Genomic DNA, 18,998 nt, shown 5'->3' with positions numbered 1-18,998 from the left:
TGGTTGAGCAATTTGTTTTTCAGGTTACTCTTACAAAATATGTCTAGATTGGGTATTTTAGTGACAGTAAAATTGTACTCTTGGCTCATTCGGAAGAGTGGTGTTTGTTGTCCGAGGTTAGTTTTGGTCACCGGAACAAATAATATTTTTGAGATGGGTTTTCTAGGAAGATGGTATGGGACTGATATGCTCACATTCTGAAGGAAAAATGCAGAATCGATTCTACCCTCTATCACCTTTTGTAGGAAGTTAATGTGATTCACCATTCTCCTATCATGTAAAATGAGAGACGCTGATCATAGGGCTGGCGATGAGAAATACCCTGAGAGAGGAAGGCCAAGTGTCTAGTGAATGCCCTTTGTATGCTCTCAATCTTTTGGGAGTGCACTGAATAGGTAGGATTCCACACAACACTGGCAAACTCAAGGTGACTTCTCACCATTGCGTTATATAAAATTATTTTAGTACGCGACTGGAATTCTCTAGTATGTCGTCTCAGAAAACCTAACATTTTAGCTGACTTCTTTACAGCGGTTTCGATGTGCGAAGTAAAGGTAAGTTTGCTATCCAGTATTACGCCTACATCACGCATTTCACTTACTTTTTTGATGACCGCTTCGTCAATGCTATAATTAGATGCTTGCACATTTCTTTTGAGTGTATACTTAACGTGATAACATTTTCTGGCGTTAAGTAACATTTTATTTTGATCGCACCATTCTTTAATTCTATTTAAATCATCCTGTAGTAATTCAGTATCATCTTCACTTTTAATGGTTTTAAAGAGTTTTAAGTCGTCAGCAAATATTTGGAACTTAGAATTTTTAATTTCGTGAACAATGTCATTGTTAAAAATCAAAAACAGAAGTGGACCTAAATTTGACCCCTGTGGTATACCAGAAACAGCAATATACTCCCTGGATAAAAAAACGCTAACTGATACAGACTGTGATCGGGAATTAAGGTATGATTGAAACCACATCAAGATGGAGCCATACACTCCATATGATTCCAACTTTTGAAGCAAGAGAGGATGGCTAACTTTATCAAAAGCGCTACTAAAATCGGTGTATATACAATCAACCTCTAGAGTCTAGGCCTAGGCCCTTGTCTACTTCCATGGATACGTCTGTCAAGAAAGAAATTTGGTTGGTTTCAATTGATCGACCCTTGCAGAATCCATGCTGATTTGCCGATAGATAATTATAGATGTGATGCCTAAGTATAGGACATACCATAGATTCAAATATTTTTGAAAAACAAGATAGAATTGATTTTTTATATCCGTTTCTATTCCATTTTTATAAATTGGAACAATTCGGGACTAACTATACTTACAGTGCCACAAACAGTGGAACAGATAAGTTTGTCGCACCTGTAGGTGTGCAGATGTGTTAAATTGAAAACATCTATAGAGCTTCCACTATGTTAGTTATTTAATTTAATAATTTATTGTATTTTTGAAGTTTCCTTATACCTGGCAAGTAAAGTTGGTTTTCCTTTGCAGTCATCAAATATGTATGTATGGGATTTCGAATGTCAAAAAACCAATAATATAATGGACAGAGTATAGGTATCTTGCAATATCCTATTGTAACTAAGCTTTAAGGCTGTTTTAACAGCATGCAGATTTCATCACGCACGCGGGATAGAACCCCATTTTCCCGCATCTCGCGTGCATATTCCACGCGTTACAATGAATACTTGTATGAAAGCGTGCAAGGAAATCCCGCGTGCGTAATGAAATCTGCATGCTGTAAAAACAGCCTAAGTTAAATGCCGAATTTCAACCGCTAACTCCCGTTTTTGTGGGAATCTACGGTACCTAAACTACGCTACGTCCCTTTCAAATTTCAAGTGCCTAGGTTTAGCCGTTTAGACCATAGACTTAGTATATACTTACGCCAGTATAGACTAAGTCTATGGTTTAGACTGCGTTGATATCGTGTGCGTGTCAGTCATGGGAATTCCATTTATAGAAAATCTCTGCACATTTTATCTTAAGACACAGTACGTACTAAGTTTCATAGTTTTATCTTAAAAAATGACGAACACCCATTATAAACTCTATTTTCTATGTTTTCTAACATAAGCACCATATTCAATATGAATGAAACCTCGTATTGTAAAGTAAGTACAGTAAGTACATCAGCTAAGACCAAACCATACCGCGATCCGCCATATATGAACGTATTTCTAAAACTTCTCATAAAACTTTCAACTACTATATGGTATTGGTCAACACTGGTAAAAAATTTAAAATGCTAAATTTTTTATTTGTTTCTTATTTAGTGCCTAAATAAAAAATAATATAATGTTTTTATCTTCAAAAATGACGAACTTCATACAAAATTTGAACCCCTATTTCATCCATTGTAAAATGGTGGTAGATGACTATCGACAAATAATTGTAAAATTTTACGTCGATTAAACCATTTGAATTTGAATTTGAATCCCCTCACAGGTCGAAGTTTAAAGTTTCTTTAAAAAAAGATCTGCCGCAGCCGGGAAACGAACCCGGGTCCTTCGGCATAGCAGTCAGGGTCACTAACCACTACGCTAGTCAGCCGTCATATTTTTATCTTTTAAAATTAAGTAATCGCATAATACAACTTTTAACCCTCCCTTTTAACCCCTTACAACCTCCGTTTCGCAATAAAAAGCCTATGTTCTTTCTCAGGGTCTAAACCATATGTATACCAAATTTCATTCAAATCCGTTCAGTAGTTTTGGCGTGAAAGAGTAACAGACAGACAGACAGACAGTTCCGGATACAACCAACAGATGGCACTAAAAGCGCAATACAGAGAGCATTTATGGAACCAAGGCAAATTACTATGAAATCCTACATTGCGTTATTAAAGTTTTTCAGTTATCTTGAATAAATATTAGGCAAAAATCTGGCAAAAATATTACGAAGATCTGTTAAACAAAATACCCGTTAATATCAATCTCCCAGAAGCACAAAAAAACCAAGGTTTGATTGCTCCAATAAATCCATGGGAAGTAAAGAGGGCTCTGCAAAAGATGTCGAATATGAAAGCAGTAGGTCCCGACGGAATACCCGTAGAAGCATGGAAGTGCCTTAGTGACCACGGCATTATTCTACTCACAAACTTCTTCAATCGCATGATGGAGACATCGAAAATGCCATCTGCATGGGGATTAAGCACAATCGTACCCATCTACAAAGGGAAAGGAAGTAAACTTGAGTGTAATAATTACCGTGGAGTCAAACTTATGTGCCATACAATGAAGTTGTACGAAAGAGTGATTGATAGCCGACTGAGGCAGGAGTGCTCACTCTCAAAAAAACACTACGGCTTTGTTCCCGGCGTATCCACTACGGATCCTATGTTCGCTCTAAATACTATTGCCGAAGAATACCGTGCAAAGAACTGTCCCCTGTATTGCGGACATGTATAAAAATGCAAGGTCTGTTGTGAGGACGGTTGTAGGTGCTCCTCGGCTCATTGCTGTAGCAGAAGGGGTACACCAAGGTTCAGTCCTAAGCCCTTTCCTGTTTTGCTTGGTCCTGGATGCGCTGACGGAAACAGCACAGAGTACGGCTGCGTGGACGTTTATATACGCGGACGATGTAGCACGGAGAGCAGAACCTCCCTACAAAAGGCCCTTCTGGAGTGGAAACATCAGTTGCAAAAAGGCGGCCTAAAGCTAAGTGTTACTTAAACCCATTACCCAATACATGGCATGCAACGAACCAGACCCAGGTGACAGCCCCATCATCATCGACGGCCAACAAATCATCAAGTGCGACCACTATAAGTATTTGGGAAACATGATGCACAGTTCTGGTAAAGTGGAATATAACATCCAACACAGAATAGCTGCCGCCTGGCTAAAATGGCGCGAAGTAACTGGTGTTACTTGTGACAGAAAAATGCCGGTAAGGTTGAAAGGTCTTGTGTACAAAACCATCATACGCCCGGTCCTAATGTATGGCAGTGAGACCTGGGCAGCGACGCAAACGCATGTCAGAGCGGTCCAAGCGGCTGAAATGAAGATGTTGAGGTGGATGTGCGGGGTCACAAGGCTTGACAGAATCCGCAATGAGTACGTTCGCGGCAGCCTGGGAGTATGCGACATCGCCGACAAACTCCAAGAAAACCGCTTACGATGGTTCGGACATGTCAAGAGAAGACCACCTGACTATGTTGGAAACGAAGCACTGCGCCTGTCCGCCCCCGGTCGAAGATCCCGAGGAAGACCTAAAACCAGATGGATAGACGTAGTGCAAAAAGACCTACGACACTGCCAAGTCTCTGAAGACGACGTTGGAGACAGGGCGAAGCGGAGAGAGAAAACGGGGAAGGCAGACCCCACCACCATATGGGACACATAGCCTGAAAGAGAGAGAGAGAGAGTTGTCTGGAATAAATACAAAACCTAATAAATGTCAAATCTATTCTATAGTAAGAGAGTCAGACAGTTACTTTCTGACAAGAAATAGAAAAGAAGCACTGTAATAAGCAAAAGGCATGGCACTAATTTAACCAACGGTTATTTTCAATGACAAAAGGTCAACGGTTTTATATTTAAAAATGCACAGCATAAAACACAATGATACACAGCTAATTACCTACTAACATAAGAAGGTTTGCACAACTTACCCAGATGGGAATAACGTATAAACACTTTATTAGTACAATAAGAATTATTAAAGTCTAGATTTGACGAGTTAGGTTCTCGCAGACAAGGTAGGTACGTATGAGATTTATTATGAGCGGGTAGTTGCCAGAGTGGTGAGCAGAGACTGAACGCCGTGCAAATCAATGCGTCTAGATCTAAGGTGAACAAAGGATGACGTCGCGAGTGGGCGAATATATTCGCTACTTATAAATTGGAAACGGTTTGTCGGTGACAACGTACTTTAGAACCTACACTTTTAATATCACTTATCTTAACAGAACTAGATCACTACATGGCATCATGTCTATAAATCAACTACAATCATCAAAAAATATATCAAAAGCAACCTGGAAAGTAATAAAAAACGCAAAACCAATATTTCCGAAAGAATCAATAAAACAAATAGTGGTACATAATAAAGTAATCAATCAACCCAGAGACATTTAACAATCATTTAATAATCACTATGTTGATACGATCAATCGACACGAAAATACTAGTAAAAACAAAATAACACTCTCCAATAAAAATAACAATTCAATATATATGAAACCAACAAATCCGTTGGAAATATAAAACATAATTAAGTCTCTAAAAAAAAACATCGAGTACGGGTCAATACATCAATACAATATCAATACTAAAGTAGTAAAGTATGCCACTTAAGACCTAATATGCCACTTGCTATGTCACATTATAAATTTATGTATTGTAGAGGAAAAATTTCCAATGGGGCTCAAAACTACAATCATAAAACCCATGTTCAAAAAGGATAATAAAAAATAATAATAATAATAATAAAATAAATAATAATTTATTTCATAGCCAAACTTAAACTTAATTACAAAAAAAAACAAAGTTAACAAGCATAGATGTAAGCTATATATATGCATGAATAATATGTCCCCTGATACTCAAACTAGGTAAAAACCTGTAAGATGAGGATCAGTGGTCACTCACCGATATAGTACACAAAAGTAGTTAGTAACTTATCAAAATAACATTGTTTAGGGTTTTTATCTTTGAAAATCTAATTAAGTAAAAGATTTTAGTTTAAGTTTAACAATTTACAAAGCTAGAATATTACTATAGTAGTTAATACAAATAACATAGGTAAGTATTTCTATTTGTACATCTCGATTGGATTGAATGCTTGTGTCTGTTTGAGTGTGGGTGTGTGTGTGTGTGTGTGTGTGTGTGTGTGTGTGTGTGTGTGTGTGTGTGAGTGTGTGCGTGTGTGTGTGTGTGTGTGTGTGTGTGTGTGTGTGTGTGTGTGTGTGTTTTGTGTGTGTGTACATTTATAAGATGTTGTGTTTGTGATTTGATTACGAATGAATGAATGAAATGATTATATAGTTGATTTACGGAAAAGTGGCAAAATATGAGTTATTTTATTATGGATTCAGTGCTATCGTAGTCTAACGTTAAGAGCCAGATTTTTAATTTATTTTTACATTTGTACTTAGTGGAAGATATAAGATCGAGGGAGTTATTAATATAGTTATATAATTTAGAACTTTGGTAGCTGAATTGTTTTTTAGCAAATGTTGTACGCACATCAAAGTTGTGGAAGGGAGGTTTAGGTCTTCTTCGAGCAGCATCCTTAGTTCGCGTTGTCTAACGGTTAGAAGGGAGAGTTCGCTGTATAATTGTTTTGTAGGATACCGGAAAGGTTTTCGAAATAAAACTTTGAGCACTGCTCTCTGCGACCTTTCCAGATCTATAAAAGTAGTCTTCGATGAACCTCCCCAGACAGGGATACAGTAAGTAAGGATCGACTCACAGAGTGCCGTGTAGGCCATTCTTAAGGTTTCATTGTCAGCAGAATTTCTGAGTTTTTTAAAGATGAATATTAGTTTCCTGGTTCTGTTCATTAGATAATTAAGATGTTCATACCAGTTGAGACAGCAATCTAGAACGACACCCAAATATTTTATTGATTTGACACTACTTAAGGCAAGACAGGAGCACTGCACCGGCGTATTCTGACATGTGTGAGCATGAATAGTTAATTCTTGAGGGTGGTCGCTTGGTCTAATCGCAAATGTTAAATATTTGGTTTTTAGTATATTTAAAGTCAGAAGGTTATTTGTGAGCCACGTCATAACCAGAGAAAGAACACTTTCTGCAATTGCAATGGTTTCCTCCCAGGTCCGTCCATAAGCGATAATTGCCGTGTCATCAGCATAGGCGAAGATGCTGGATTGATTTGCTGTTATATTGCAGAGCTCATTAACATAGATGAGGAAGAGGGTTGGATCCAGGATGCTACCCTGGGGCACGCCATAGTTAACTGAAAGTGTGTCACTGATATGAGAGTCAATTTTTATAAATTGGGTTCTATCGGTTAGGTAATCAATTAGAAGATCCAGGGCAATGCCCCTGACACCAAACTTTTCTAGTTTTTTTATCAATAGTGGGACAGACACCGTGTCGAAAGCCTTGGATAAGTCAAGGAAGATACCAAGACACTTATACTTGTCGTCAATTTTTTTAACTAGAAAGTCAGTGAGTGATAATACTGCATCTTCCGTCGAAAGACTCTTTCTGAAACCAAATTGATTTTTAGACAGAAGGGAATTGTTTTCCAGGAAACTGACTAGAGCAGTATTGATAACTCTTTCTAGGATTTTAGAAAGTGAGGGCAATATAGATATAGGTCTGTAATTGTTCACTAACATTCTGTCTCCACTCTTGTGTATAGGAAGAACCATTGCTTTTTTTAGCGCTCTAGGAAATTTACCCGTCCTGATTGCTAAGTTACAGATAAATGTTATTATTGGGGTCAAGGTGTGTTCTGCGGACTTTAAAAATTTGAAGGAAATCCAATCCCATCCAGCGGCTGCATCGCTACGCAGGTTCAAGATGATAGCGCGAATGTCTTCAGCAGTCACTTCAAGAAGGGTAAGAGAGTTAGATGGCGAAACGGGGTTGCTACCTACAGATGGCGGTACATAGTTAGGGTTAGGAGTTATCTTATCAGCTAAATCTTTCCCTATATTAGCGAAATATCTGTTTACCTCGTTAACTGAGAGGCTGGCATTATGAGATATATTTAATAATTCTGAAGGAGATGATATGGTACGTGAGGTATCCGTGACTTTCTTAATTACTTCCCAGGTTTTTTTTGCGTTATTACGGGCTTTATCAAATTCTGACTTCTCATAGTTACATTTAAGCTTACGGAGGAGGATATTACAAAAATTGCGGTAGCGTTTATATGTTATTTTAAGTACCAGATTATCGGGTTGTTTTTTTAAAGTTTTGTGCATGTTGTCTCTATTATGGATACATCTCAACAATCCTAGTGTGATCCATGGTTTTATGATTCTTTGACGACATGGAATTATAGTTGAAATCGTATGTGTGTCGATTACCGATTTAATAATATTAATCAAAGTATCAGTTGCCTCATTTACATCACTCATTGAGTATATTAGTGAAAAGTTTTTATTTTCAATGTCTTTTAAAACAGCGGGATAATTTGTGCGGGATACGATTTGTTTTTTATTCCGTTTTAAACCTGAGTGATCAAGGCAGAAAATTACAGGAGAGTGATCCGTAATGGTAGCTTCAAGGACTAATGTAGAGGCAGGGCAACAAGTTTTGACTAGAACATGGTCGAGACAGTTTTCATATCTGGTGGGAAATCGATGCGCGGGCAAGAGCCCATGAAAAGCGGTGACATTGAGATATTCATTTGAGCGTTGTGTAACACCATTATTTTTGTAACTTAACATTTCGTTTATTGTTTACATTCTGTTTGTTTACTTTGTTAGTCTTGTCAAGTATCAGCTGTCAAATTCGACACACAGGATAGATTTTCAGTTGTTGTCTGTGGTCCTTTGAGAAAACTCGTGCCAGATCGTCATCGGACAGTGGTCAGTGGCGACATGACGCTCAGAACAATGATCGTGCTGACTAGCCACAGAGTAGTTTTGTGACGATGAGCTGACATCCCCGGTGACGGCTTTTTTCGGAACTGGCAAGGAGGCAAACCATTCTCTGTCAGAACGTCTCGAGTAAATGTGTGGTTAGATTTTTCTTCCCGCCCGCGTGGCGCAGGCCGTATTGGTACCAAGTTCCTTGCTTCATATTTCCTGGTGAGTATTTCGATCGTGGGTTCAGGTTATCTGATTGGTCTACGAGATAGATTCTGACTAAGTTGTTTCTTTGCAGTTACCAGATACGTGCCACAGACACCCACGCAGCATCACACCATGTGTACCTAACCTGAATTGCCGAGTGAGTAAACTAGCATTTCGTTGTTATTCGATTTCCGATGACTTTGGATTTCGAAAGCCATCTGCCTTGTCTTTATTTCTACACGTAGCAACGTCTAACCCCGCGTATTTCTTTTACAGCAATTTCAATCCTGCCCGGTGAAGCGTGCGATTGCCAGACGCGTGTCACCAGACCCAACCCCAAGGTAAGCGCCATGACCTTCCACGTGTCGATTAGGTTATTTTGCAAGTGTCACGTTTAAACAGCAAAGCTACCGCCTTTGAGACGAGATCTAACCTTCCCATAATCGTTTGATTAGTGATTGACCGTAGGTTTTAGGTTAGAAATACCCAGGGGCCATTCAAGACACGTCACTTGAGACATGTTAGCTAGGCCTTCGCTGTCCTTAACGACCCATCCTTGACCCAAGGCTGTTTCTCGCGATTCCAGAAGGTGTCGTTGGTGACCAGAGCCGTCAGCGAGCCACGAGCCGTCCGGAGCTCCTGTCCTGGCCCCGTCCGGCAGTCCAGGTTGGCCGTTGTATGTTCGTTGAGCGGATACTGAGGAATTTCCTTAGGATTTCTATTAATCTTCAGCGGCATCAGCCTTCTAACGCCGCTGCTGAATGTAGGATTGCAAAGGCAGAACCCGGGTGGACTCTAGCGGGTTAAAACCTTTATTTTATTTTTTTTTACTTCGTAGGGAGCCCCGTTAGAACGGGCAGTAGTATCTAAATTGCACTTTGAACCTTTTGTAGGCGCTAGGCTATCAACGTCCTTCGGTTACGGGGCCTTAACGTTAAACTGCTATCCCATTGAAGTAATATAGAAGTTTCTCTGGGGTTAATACCATCTTTCTATCCCTGTGGCGTGAAACACAGGGGTAGAACCTTTGGTTTCCCCACTTTAATGTAATTTCCTTGCAATACCTTGTATACTTCAACCAGACAATTATAAGGACTTAATCCCTGGTCTCATTTTAGACCTATTTGAGTTATAAAATATTGTGTGAGGCAGGGTTTGGATAAATAAATATTAATAACTGTACCACATTCTGATATTTTTATTTTCCACCTCATTGTAATTTCACTACCCACTACACAGTGGAAAATAGGCTTACATTTGGCGCCCGAGCAGAGTTTAATCCGTTAGCTTATAGTCTAATCTATCGCTTAGACAGGCCTGAGTCTACCCGGGGGGTAATTAGAAATTAATTAGTATTATAATTTCTTGTGTGTGTTTTGCGTGTGTCATCGTGACGTGCTGACAGAGAATCACTGCAGAAGGTTTCTTTTTTTTTAATTTATTAACTTAATAAGGCTATATTTTTCTGTGTGGATATTGTGTTAAAAATTTTAACCTCTTATTTCAGACATTTTATTTTATTGACTTAACATGCCTTATTTTTTTGTTGAGATTGCGTTAAATTTGTATAACCTCTTATTCCAAACGTTATTGAAAGGAAAACCTTCTGCTGGAATTTTATTTAGTTAATTATTGAACAGTTGGTGATTGTTTTTAAACAATTTTGCTGAGACATTGTTATTGTCTGTTTAACTTAAACACTCAACTTTTAATAATTACAGTTTTGTTTTATCAATTTTTTATAAAAAATAACCAAATTTTTTTACAAGGTCAACCTTTTATGAGTTAATGTATTGTTTTACACATCATTTAACTGTCAGTTATAACTTAACTTTACTTAAGTTTAATATTGTACTTAGACTTACTGAAACACACTTTAATGGGAAAGCATTTATTTTTATATTGGTGTTTATTGTTCGACCTTTACATTGAACGTTGATACAGCCTGGGATCACAAATTGATTTACAAGGTCAACCTTTTATGAGTTAATGTATTGTTTTACACATCATTTAACTGTCAGTTATAACTTAACTTTACTTAAGTTTAATATTGTACTTAGACTTACTGAAACACACTTTAATGGGAAAGCATTTATTTTTATATTGGTGTTTATTGTTCGACCTTTACATTGAACGTTGATACAGCCTGGGGTCACAAATTGATTTGAACGTGTGCTACCTTAGGGATTAGATCCATATTGTTGTAACATCATGGGGGAACGTCCGATATGTTTCAACCTTTTATTAAAAGATGAATTGACATACGAGGCCACAGTCCGAGGTGTCAAACCTGAGGCCACTGCGGACCAATTAAGATTACAATTAACAGAATTGGCTACGCGGATGCCTTCGGACGAGGTTATTTACTTTGAGGGAGATGTTACCTCAGAGTTAGAAAAAGTTAAAAACAAAATTAAAGACTTGCAGAGCTCACTTTCAAAACCAAATTTGCAGTTAAAACACATCAAGCGTTGCGAATCATTGGCTAACCATTTATATCACCGCTTAGGTCGTATAAATGCCGTCAGTAAGGAGGAGACTTGTATGCTCGGGGACTTGCTCTTACAACTCGAATCTAGGGACAGCGAACTGAAGTACATTTCTAAAGCTTATCAGGAGCAGGAAAAGAAACAGGATATCCCTGTCGTAGGGTGTATAGAGCCATGTCCTAAGGTGGACCACACACAGATCCAAAAACTGAACCTTGTCTTTAACGGCAGTGATAGTGTACAGGCATTCGTGCAGCGACTGGAGGAGCTTTGCAATTCTCGAGGTATCTCTGTAGAGACGTTATTTAATTCCGTCGCAGAAATTTTTAGCGGTGACGCCTTGTTTTGGTTTCGGGGTGTCAAGGAGGAGGTCTCGAGTTGGAAAGAGGTTAAGGCTCGTTTGTATGAGGAGTTCCTGCCATTCGATTATAATCGGCGTTTATTACAGGAGGTGCGGTCGCGGACACAAGGTGCTGATGAATCCATCATAAAGTACTTAAGCACAATGCGGAATTATTTTTCTAGGCTCAGCGTGCCGTTACCGGAGTCAGAGCAGCTGGAGATAGTACAAGGTAACCTTAGACCGTTTTACACGAGTCAGCTTGCTCTTACAAACGTCGGGAACTGGAACGAGCTGAAGGAACGCTGTAGGCAGCTGGAGTACGCCAAATACCGAGCAGACTCTTTCGCGGAGCCGCCCCGAGTTTCTGCGAATTCGGTAGCGCCGGACTTAGCCTATCAGGCTAGGAACCGACTTTCGGTTAACGCCGTAGACACCGAGGTGGACTTATTTTGCGTTCGTTGCAGGGTTCTTGGACATGACCTTTGGCAATGTAGTGCACCACCCACCCAATTGTGTTACTCTTGTGGTTTAAAGGGTGCCACCTTGCACACGTGTCCACGGTGTGGTCCGTCAGTCGCTGAGCCACCGAAACTACAACAAAAGCCAGATCCTGCTGGACCAACCGTTGCTGGGGTAAGCGTGAACAACGAGCAGCCTGGAACCAAATCCTCCGGCAGTGGTAGTCGTCGTCGTCGCCGTCGCCGCCACCGCCGTCGCCGCCGCTGTGAAGAGGCAGGTGATGGAGACGCGGACAGTGGCTTGCGACCTTATTTAGATGTCGCGATTTACCACCATCGTTGCAGAGGGTTGTTGGATTCGGGTTCTACAGTTTCGGTCATTGGCGGAAAGGCGGCCCAATCCCTCTCCAGTTGTGGTACGTTGTATCCAGCTGAGGAGAAATCCATTATCACGGCTAATGGATCACATTCTCCGGTTTCTGGTTTTAAGATTTTACCGGTGACTGTAGAGGATGTTACGGCTTTCGTGAAATTTTATGTCGTTCCTGATATTTCTTCAGAATTGCTGTTAGGTATAGATTTCTGGCGTGCTTTTAATATCGCACCTGATGTTCTGAACCTACTCAATAAAAGAGGAGTCTCTAAAAGCAGGGAACCGTATGCAAGTGAGGTTAGACATTTGAACTCATGCAACGAGTTGAGTGCTTCGAAGTGTGTACCGGCTGATAACGCTACTGCCAGTTTGGTAGTTCGTGGTCGTCGCTCACAGGATTGCCAACTCAGTAGGGTTCGTCGAAGCATGGATTCAAAGTCGTACTTGACTGCTAGTTTGACTCCGAATTACGAGAGGTGTACAGTAGTTCAACAAGTGTCTGGATTTGTCTACATTCTTGAAGATAGCAATGGGAACCAGACAGAGTGTCACGCCAGGGATATTCTCTGTAGAATTGATGTTCCGTAGGCCACCTTTGTGTGTGTTGACTTACTCTATTGAGTAAGCCAGCAATGCCAAGGGCTCATTTACTATGCGTCGTCGTGTTGCAAAGTCAGTGAATAGTTTCGTAGGCTACCTTTGTGTGTGTTGACTTACTCTATTGAGTAGGCCAACAATGCTAAGGACTCATTCACTTTGCGTCGTGGAGTTTTTTTTTTGTGGGATTTTCCATTTAATTTATTTCAGGGTTTATCTCATTGCTTAGGGACTCTACTGAGTCGGTGAGTGATCTTAACCTTATTGATATTCGCTGGGTTTTCCAGCTATTATCTTTGATTTAGGTTTCTCTTAAATGAGTGACCCACATATTCCGATTGTTTTAGGTGTTTAGGATTTAAAGATGGAGGGCCATCTTTGAATTTTTCTCGTACCCTCGAAAAATTCTGGTGGGTACTGTAACACCATTATTTTTGTAACTTAACATTTCGTTTATTGTTTACATTCTGTTTGTTTACTTTGTTAGTCTTGTCAAGTATCAGCTGTCAAATTCGACACACAGGATAGATTTTCAGTTGTTGTCTGTGGTCCTTTGAGAAAACTCGTGCCAGATCGTCATCGGACAGTGGTCAGTGGCGACATGACGCTCAGAACAATGATCGTGCTGACTAGCCACAGAGTAGTTTTGTGACGATGAGCTGACATCCCCGGTGACGGCTTTTTTCGGAACTGGCAAGGAGGCAAACCATTCTCTGTCAGAACGTCTCGAGTAAATGTGTGGTTAGATTTTTCTTCCCGCCCGCGTGGCGCAGGCCGTATTGGTACCAAGTTCCTTGCTTCATATTTCCTGGTGAGTATTTCGATCGTGGGTTCAGGTTATCTGATTGGTCTACGAGATAGATTCTGACTAAGTTGTTTCTTTGCAGTTACCAGATACGTGCCACAGACACCCACGCAGCATCACACCATGTGTACCTAACCTGAATTGCCGAGTGAGTAAACTAGCATTTCGTTGTTATTCGATTTCCGATGACTTTGGATTTCGAAAGCCATCTGCCTTGTCTTTATTTCTACACGTAGCAACGTCTAACCCCGCGTATTTCTTTTACAGCAATTTCAATCCTGCCCGGTGAAGCGTGCGATTGCCAGACGCGTGTCACCAGACCCAACCCCAAGGTAAGCGCCATGACCTTCCACGTGTCGATTAGGTTATTTTGCAAGTGTCACGTTTAAACAGCAAAGCTACCGCCTTTGAGACGAGATCTAACCTTCCCATAATCGTTTGATTAGTGATTGACCGTAGGTTTTAGGTTAGAAATACCCAGGGGCCATTCAAGACACGTCACTTGAGACATGTTAGCTAGGCCTTCGCTGTCCTTAACGACCCATCCTTGACCCAAGGCTGTTTCTCGCGATTCCAGAAGGTGTCGTTGGTGACCAGAGCCGTCAGCGAGCCACGAGCCGTCCGGAGCTCCTGTCCTGGCCCCGTCCGGCAGTCCAGGTTGGCCGTTGTATGTTCGTTGAGCGGATACTGAGGAATTTCCTTAGGATTTCTATTAATCTTCAGCGGCATCAGCCTTCTAACGCCGCTGCTGAATGTAGGATTGCAAAGGCAGAACCCGGGTGGACTCTAGCGGGTTAAAACCTTTATTTTATTTTTTTTTACTTCGTAGGGAGCCCCGTTAGAACGGGCAGTAGTATCTAAATTGCACTTTGAACCTTTTGTAGGCGCTAGGCTATCAACGTCCTTCGGTTACGGGGCCTTAACGTTAAACTGCTATCCCATTGAAGTAATATAGAAGTTTCTCTGGGGTTAATACCATCTTTCTATCCCTGTGGCGTGAAACACAGGGGTAGAACCTTTGGTTTCCCCACTTTAATGTAATTTCCTTGCAATACCTTGTATACTTCAACCAGACAATTATAAGGACTTAATCCCTGGTCTCATTTTAGACCTATTTGAGTTATAAAATATTGTGTGAGGCAGGGTTTGGATAAATAAATATTAATAACTGTACCACATTCTGATATTTTTATTTTCCACCTCATTGTAATTTCACTACCCACTACACAGTGGAAAATAGGCTTACAGTTGGTCTTCGAAGCCGATTTTGATGTCTAGGTTTATATCGCCAATCAGGATTACATTTTTAAAAGAAGCTAGATTTGATAAAATACTGTTTAAGCTGTCGATAAATTTACTACAGTTTTTATGAGATGGTGATCTGTAAGAGGCAACTATGGCCGTTACAGAATCAATTTTACAAATTAAACAGTTTGATTCCTCTACAAATGGCTCAGTGACAGAATAGTTTTTAAGATTACTTTTAATAAACATTATAATCCCTGCATTCTGATTACTATTTCTTGAGGTGGAAAATCTCTTATAACCTTCAATGTCTGGTAGAGTATCTGCTTTCGAGAGCCAGCATTCTGACAGAATAATTATATCGCAGCTAATTTTAAGAGAGCAAAGGAGTACTCTAAATTGATCAAAGTTTTTAGTTACACTCCTAACATTCACATGGATCACTGACAATTTGCTGTTTGTAGAAAAGTTTACGAGTTTATGACACTCACCATATGTAGACATGTAGGCTCTAGATACACTTAGGTTATCAAGTTCCGGAGTAATATCCATTATGTTAGCCATTGATAGAGAGAGTATAGGACCCAGTCAGTTGTCGTAATAAATAAACATTTTTGCCGTGTGAGTGAGCGCCTGAAACATAGTCAAGGTTAAGCCAAGTTATTTTAATAAGATCATAATGGGTGTTAGAGTAGGTGTTTTTCTTGTTATTGGTGTAATCCCATGATGAGGGTGTGTGGGTTGTGTAAATGTGTTTGTGTGTTATAGAGTGCATGTGTTGTTGTTTAAAGACATAATATAAAAGATATACAAATGTACTCCAGAATATACAGAACAAAGTTGAATGTGACACAGAAATGGTTAAGATGACATTTATAATTGATAAGGTGTCACTAGGAATATGCCAGAATAGTCATTCTTGTTTACGTAAGTCTTGTAAGCATTTTTCAGACCGAATAATAAGTTGTTTTCCTTGTGGTTCCTTACGAAGAAAGATATTTCCATTTGATGACCAGCAGTAGGCATACTTATTTTCTTTGGCAAATTCTCTCGCTAAGGACAGGAGCCTCTTTGAGCTTGCGGATAGGTATTCGGCGACAAAGATTGGTTGGCGGCCTCCTGATAGTCCGATTGTTTCGGTATTCAGCTTGTCCTGAGTTTGTAATTTCCTATTAAAGTCTCTAGCTGACGAGAGGAAGCGGTTCTTTGCGTGAACTTGACCAAATTCAGCTACGATAGGCCTGGTAGTGCCTGGCTTTCCCGACAAGCGTCGTATATCTCGGATTTCAGATGACGTCACGGGGCAGCCGATAGCGCGTCCAATGCCGGAGACGATAGACATGAGATCTGAGTGAGTTTCTTTATCCTTAAGGGGTACGTTCCTCATTTCGATACTAGAGCTTCGTGAGCTTAGCTGAACATCTCTCAGTTTGTTCTCGAGATCATATTTTGCATGGTCATTTAGTTCAGAGCGCTCCTTTTCTAGGTTCTCAACTTTCTTTTTGAGTTCTTTAAATTCCTTATTAATGAAAGACATAGACTTCTCTATTTCCTGATTTGTCGAATAGATTTCATTGTTTTGGGCCTTCACTTCGGCGACATCGGACGCCAGTTTTTTAAAGACATTGTTTTGACTCTCCATCATATTTTTAAAAAGTTCCTTCTGATTGTCCTGCCAACTTCGAAACATATCCATCATGTCAGCTCGCAGTTCTCTTCTAAAATTCTCGAAGTCTTTACTAGGAGACATGTCATCATGGGTGCGCTTTTTTCGCGGTAAATCAATGTTACTATCGGCATCACAGGTACCCGATATATTGGGCTCCGAATTAACTTGAATAAGTCCAGGGAGCGGCGTGCCGGGGGGTGAGCGTCGCATCATAGACATTATTATCACCCTGGGTGTAGTATTTATTTATTTATTTTCGTGTTCGGTATTTGGTACTTCTGGTCTAAACTTGAAGCCCACCTCACCTTAAGTGAAATCTCTATTATGTTAGGACAGCTCTACTCGGTCGATGACGGTCTCTACACTCATGTGAGACTCTACCTTCATCAACTTGGACTCTACCAAGTGTTGTCTATGGTAGTCTTTGCTCTATGTTGTTAGCTCTATGACTCTATTTAAACTTCGTGTCTCTATCTGATATGTCCTGCCCTCTAGCGTTGAGTAGCTGAACTTCGTCTTAACTATCTAGCTTTGACTGTTGAAATAGATGGCGCTGATTTTCGAATGTTCAAGATGTCCGGTTATTATTGATTTGTTTATAGGTTATATTATTGATTATTAATGAAATCCGTTGTATACATTCACAGTTTTTGTTGTATTTCATAGGGAGCTGTGGTTATTTTCGTGTTAAGACTTCTGTTTCACTTTAATATCACGTTATTTGTTGTGCAAGGCAGTGGACATAAAAAAGATATGAACTATTATACACCGGTCGCCCTTCTCCCTGTATTTTCAAAAATATTTGTAAAGATTATTTATAAAAATTTATATGTTTTCTTTGAATCTAATAACAATCTACCAGATGAGAAAAATGGGTAAATAGAGTAGGTAAAACCATAAATATGGCAATTTTTGACTTCATCAACAAAGTTATAACACGTATGGACCAAACCAAGTCGATAACTGCACTATTCATGGATATGAAGAAAGCCTTCGACTTCGTAGATCATGACATACTTATTGATAAATTAGAGCGATATGGAGTTCGAGGGAATGTATCTAACCTAGTAAAATTTTATATCTGTGCAATAAAGAATTAAATAAATAAATAAAATCATATCTCAGTGACCGATCGCAGGTGACGCAAGTCAGTAGAATAAGTTTAGATACAAATACGGAAATAATTTACGAGTCAGAGGAACGCCAAATTGTACTCCATTGTACTTTTCGCTGTTGACAGCACGGCGGTATTCATGGAAGATAATATAGAAACGCAAGAATATGAAATAAATCAATCACTATCAAATATAATTAATTGGCTGACATCAAATAATCTTATTATTAATCTTGAATAAACATACATAATGAATTTTAGGCAAAGAACTGTACCTGATTCTCTTAATATACAATATAATAATAATAAAATAGCAGAAACTGACATAATAAAATTTTTAGGACTACATATAGACAATAAATTAAATTTCAAATCGACATTTTATGTAAAAAAAAATATATTCATATGCTCTATACTTGTAAAGGAAAGTTTCAAATGAAGACACTGTAGTGAATGCCTATTATGGTTATGTTGAATCCACTTTAAGGTACGGTGTTATATTTTGGGGTAACTCAACTGATAATGAACTGGCATTTAAATCACAAAAAAATGAATACGGGCTATTAAGCGTCTTCAATCAAGAGACAGTTGTAAAAAACACTTTGCAGAGTTAAAAATTCTAACATTACCGTGACTTTATATCTATGAGGTAGCGTTGTATGTTAAACTTAATAGACAACAGTTTAAGTCTTTTAAGAGTCGCCGATGTCAGAACCGTGTGGCAGTAGAGCATAGGAAGTCGGCTCTTTACAATAAAAGTATATTAAGAATGGCACCAAAAATAATTCCCGCCGAACAATTGACGAAATAAATATATTTAAAAAAACCTTGAAACAATTATTCCTTGTCTCGAGGACATAATATTATTCGGTACACGAATTTTTCATGGACATAAACAAAAATAAATGTAACTTAGAATTATAACTGTTAATTTAGATTGTCTGTGTCTCAACCGAGTTGCCAAATTAGATTTTAAGTGTATTAGGTATTTTGTAATTGTTTCTTGACATATAGTTTATTTTAGGACATAACCATTATTAATTAGATTGATTGTTTAATTGAATTTTGTACGCCCATGGGGAAGGCCATAGTAGCAATAAAATTAAGAGGACTTTGTTAATAACAGCCTGAACCTATGTCACAATATTATATATATTTTGATTTTTA

At 39.2% G+C, this 18,998-nt stretch overlaps 1 protein-coding gene across 9 annotated transcripts; it reads left to right on the top strand.

Moving 5' to 3' along the window:
* Window positions 1–8,354: 8,354 nt before the first annotated feature.
* On the top strand, window positions 8,355–14,844 carry LOC125490742. 9 transcript variants are annotated; one of them, XR_007267885.1, is made up of 4 exons: window positions 8,355–13,809; window positions 13,886–13,951; window positions 14,071–14,135; window positions 14,381–14,844. XR_007267885.1 is itself a non-coding variant. In XM_048630986.1 (4 exons), the coding sequence occupies exon 4, from the start codon at window positions 10,950–10,952 to the stop codon at window positions 12,987–12,989; it is 2,040 nt and encodes a 679-aa protein (XP_048486943.1). In that variant the 5' UTR covers window positions 8,355–8,753; window positions 8,830–8,895; window positions 9,015–9,079; window positions 9,325–10,949; the 3' UTR covers window positions 12,990–14,844. The 9 variants fall into 9 exon arrangements, 5 of the variants coding, with proteins under 5 accessions (XP_048486943.1, XP_048486942.1, XP_048486941.1 ...); XM_048630986.1 differs by having other exon boundaries at window positions 8,355–8,753; window positions 8,830–8,895; window positions 9,015–9,079; window positions 9,325–14,844; XR_007267884.1 differs by having other exon boundaries at window positions 14,071–14,844.
* The last annotated feature ends 4,154 nt before the right edge of the window (window positions 14,845–18,998 follow it).

Source organism: Plutella xylostella, chromosome 27, assembly GCF_932276165.1.
Source record: "Plutella xylostella chromosome 27, ilPluXylo3.1, whole genome shotgun sequence".
In the NCBI taxonomy this organism is placed as follows: domain Eukaryota; kingdom Metazoa; phylum Arthropoda; class Insecta; order Lepidoptera; family Plutellidae; genus Plutella; species Plutella xylostella.
This window is presented reverse-complemented; position numbering and strand designations above follow the sequence as displayed.